Source organism: Salmo salar, chromosome ssa07 (assembly GCF_905237065.1).
Source record: "Salmo salar chromosome ssa07, Ssal_v3.1, whole genome shotgun sequence".
In the NCBI taxonomy this organism is placed as follows: domain Eukaryota; kingdom Metazoa; phylum Chordata; class Actinopteri; order Salmoniformes; family Salmonidae; genus Salmo; species Salmo salar.
The window spans coordinates 60,180,668-60,184,439 of NC_059448.1; the positions used below are offsets into that span (position 1 = coordinate 60,180,668).

General features: G+C 41.6%; 1 protein-coding gene across 1 annotated transcript; it reads right to left on the reverse strand.

Moving 5' to 3' along the window:
• Positions 1-476: 476 nt before the first annotated feature.
• On the reverse strand, positions 477-3,037 carry LOC123743858 (uncharacterized). The gene is made up of 5 exons (XM_045722565.1): positions 2,498-3,037; positions 1,723-2,265; positions 1,151-1,211; positions 984-1,025; positions 477-714 (listed from the first exon to the last, which is right to left on the reverse strand). Exons 1-5 carry the CDS (start codon positions 2,673-2,675, stop codon positions 648-650), a joined length of 891 nt encoding a protein of 296 aa, XP_045578521.1. The 5' UTR covers positions 2,676-3,037; the 3' UTR covers positions 477-647.
• Between the last annotated feature and the right edge of the window lie 735 nt (positions 3,038-3,772).

The window sequence follows — 3,772 nt, forward strand, 5'->3', positions numbered from 1 at the left end:
TTACATTACAGTGGTGGAAGCCCTCACTGGCAATGTCCATGCAAAAACAGGTTATTTCCCAGATATGACCTCTTTCCATCTCTATGCTGTTACCCCATAAAAGAGTAAACCAAACACCCAGGTGGGAAGACTACCTTGACTGGGCTCCTGTGTGCCATGTGCTAAGATTTTGACTAAAAAAGGATATAGCTTTTATCAGATTTGACATTTCGTAGCAGGTTAGGATAATTAACCTGTCAGGTTAAAAAAAAATACTTTACGGTCAGGAAAAGAGTTTGGGTTAGCTAAAATGCCCCAAATTATAAAAATAACCTTTTGATTTAAATTTGACAAAAGCTGTATCCATTCTAGCCATGGCCACGTGCTGTTTGAAGGGTGCATGTGTGTTTATCCCAGTGGTTAATCCAAGGTATGCCTTGCTTTAACTGCTATTTGCAATTCAACAACATCAACTACAGATAATGAAACAAACCAAATGAATGTAATGTTCATTTTTATTCTTTCTACATGCTACATTCTATTCCGGTGTACTTTGTAAACATGAAGCTGATGAGGACTAATTGTTACACACCATGGCTGTATTTACACATGCAGCCCAATTCAGATCTTTTTGCAATTGGGGGATTGTCGTCGAACATCGCAACACTTCAACACTTGGAGAAGTAGCTAGAGGCCACCGTCGCGAGACATTCCTTCTGGAAGAGCAGATCGATCCTACAAGATAATTAAAATGTCCATATTCAGTTACAGCCCTAGAGGTGCTCGCATAAATTCACTAAAAGACATCCTAAATTAACAAAAGACACCCTAAATTCACTAAAGGACATCCTAAATTCACTAAAGGACATCCTAAATTCACTGGACATCCTAAATGTTCACTAGACATTCTAAATCACTAAAATGCGAACCCATAAACTCACTTTGGTATGATGGAAATAAAATGTACAAAATGTAAAATACACATTTTTAATTTGCATACTTACATTCTCTTTAGAGCCATTGTTTGTTGACCGCGACCACTTTCCCTGTTTGAATGAGAAGAAAAAAAATCAAATTTCAAAGTTAATAGGAATTTCTGTGCTGAAACACAGTATATTAACACAATAAGAAACTGGAGAGAAAACATCCAGCACAAAAACCAAACACTTACATTGTCTGTTTGATAGTCGCCACACAGTTTAAGTCATCACTTATGTTGTCGTCAATCAAAGCTTGAGAGAAACAAAAAGCCCAACAGAGATGCATAACTGACACTGTCACACAAGCCATTTTAGAGATGCATAACTGACACTGTCACACAAGCCATTTTAGAGATGCATAACTGACACTTTCACACAAGCCATTTTAGAGATGCATAACTGACACTTTCACACAAGCCATTTTAGAATGCATAACTGACACTTTAACACAAGCCATTTTAGAGATGCATAACTGACACTCTTAAAGCCATTTTAGAGTGCATAACTGACACTTTCACACAAGCCATTTTAGAGATGCATAACGACACTTTCACACAAGCCATTTTAGTGCATAACTGACACTTTCCGCTTTAGAGATGCATAACTGACCTTTCACACAAGCCATTTTAGAATGCATAACTGACATTTTCACACAAGCCATTTTAATCTAACATCCAACTACTCTATCAATAATCCTGTTGTGCATCTTTAGCACGTTAATACATGTGTTTTTTCTTCGATAGGTCAAATACATTGAACTCACCACTGCAGTTCATCTGGCAAAGGTTCAGCGATGGCGTTGAGCCCGAGGAACAAATCACATGATCGCTCAGCTGGAACAAGCCGTAGAGGGTTCCCATGGTCTCTTCTTCGCTGGAGTCTTCCTCTCCTGAGGTGAAGTGATTCCCAGCGTGTCTCTTACCCCTCTTAGGAGGGGGCTCAGAGCGGGTAGGAAGGGTAAGGCGAGTAGGATAGGTAGGATAGTTAGGGCGGGTAGGAGGGGTAGGATGGTTAGGGCGGGTAGGCGTGGTAGGATAGTTAGGGCGGGTAATATAGGTAGTTTGGTTAGGGCGGGTAGGATAGGTAGGATGGTTAGGGCGGGTAGGATGGTTATCATTGTTAGCAGTGTGGGTAGGGTCAACATCATCCCCTGCATGTCTCTTACCCCTTCTACGAGGGGGCTCGGGGCGATGGCGGTCAGTAACCTTAGCAGGGCGGGTAGGAAGGACATCAGGGCCGTCATCATCCCTCCAAACAGTCACAAAACTGGTGTTGAAACCTGAGGCCTTCTCCACGTGGCAGACGACTGGAAGACGCAACAAATGTAGTGTTACTTAATCAGGGGCGATTCCCCATACACAGATTTAGACTAGTCTTCGAATAAAAAGCCATTTCAATTGAGAATCTCGATTTAAAGTGTTTCTTAGTCCAGGATGAGGCTTAATCTGTGTTCTGGGAAAACAGTCCACAGGATTTAAGAAATAATTCCTGTTTCTTTAAGGAAAAAAACCCATTGGGTTGTAACTAATGTAACGTACTTTTAGCCACAAAATCGTTGTTTGTCAGGTTCTTCACTCCGGCTCCCCCAGTCAGGTTGAATTTGAGGGCCTGCTTCTCCAACAAGTTCTTCAGCTCACATTTGGAGAGGATCCGTCCCTCAGACAGACTGGGGACCAAGGCTGCTACAGCCAACACCACCAACATCTGCATCTTCATGTTGTCTCTGTCCGGCTTGTCTTTCCTCGATTGAGACGAGAAGATCACAGTGGCACAGTAAATATACTCTTGGTGCCCCTAGCCTCTTGGGAGTGACGTGACCAAGACTCGTACTTACCCTAGATTAAAAAAACAAAAGGTAAGGTAATAAAGCTGGCTCTCTGAAATCTGTGAAAGGACTACGTCAATGTAACAAAACTCCACCCAATATTTTGTTTCACCACTCATTTCAGACCCCTTAGGGAAATGCTTTAAAAACTGCCTTGTGATGGTATAACAAAGGGTTTTCCTTTGTTAAATAAGTTACACCTTGACCTACTGAAAACGATGGTTAGACTTTAGACACACAATAAGGTCAAACAACTCTCACGGGTATCTCACGACCACATGACTGCAATCACCAGGTAACTTCGATCGCTGTGTGCCACACCTAATAACAACACTACGTATGTGTCCAAAAGTAATCTCTCGAAACGGAGAGAAAACCGAAACCCTCACCAAGAGCTAAAAATAGCATTCTTTTCATTTTCCTGTTCTGACTGATCACATGACATATAGGAGTAACGTGAGACCCATCAATGTGGTTTGTTCTCATGCATTGTATTCATCTGTACTGTTCATGTCAGGAACACCGTGTTTGCAGATGGATAACATGTCTGGAATGGAACAATATAAAAAGGTACCATGTCAATGACATAAACTCAGCAAAAAAAAAGAAACGTCCCTTTTTCAGGACCCTGTCTTTCAAAGATAATTCGTAAAAATCAAAATAACTTCACAGATCTTCATTGTAAAGGGTTTAAACACTGTTTCCCATGTTTGTTCAATGAAGCATAAACAATTAATGAACATGCACCTGTGGAATGGTCGTTAAGACACTAACAGCTTACAGATGGTAGGCAATTAAGGTCACAGTTATGAAAACTTTGAAAAACACCAAAAGAAAGATGCCCAGGGTGCCTGCTCATCTGTGTGAACGTGCCTTAGGCATGCTGCAAGGAGGCATGAGGACTGCAGATGTGGCCAGGGAAATAAATTGCAATGTCCGTACTGTGAGCCGCCTAAGACAGGGAGACAGGACGGACAGCTGATCGTCC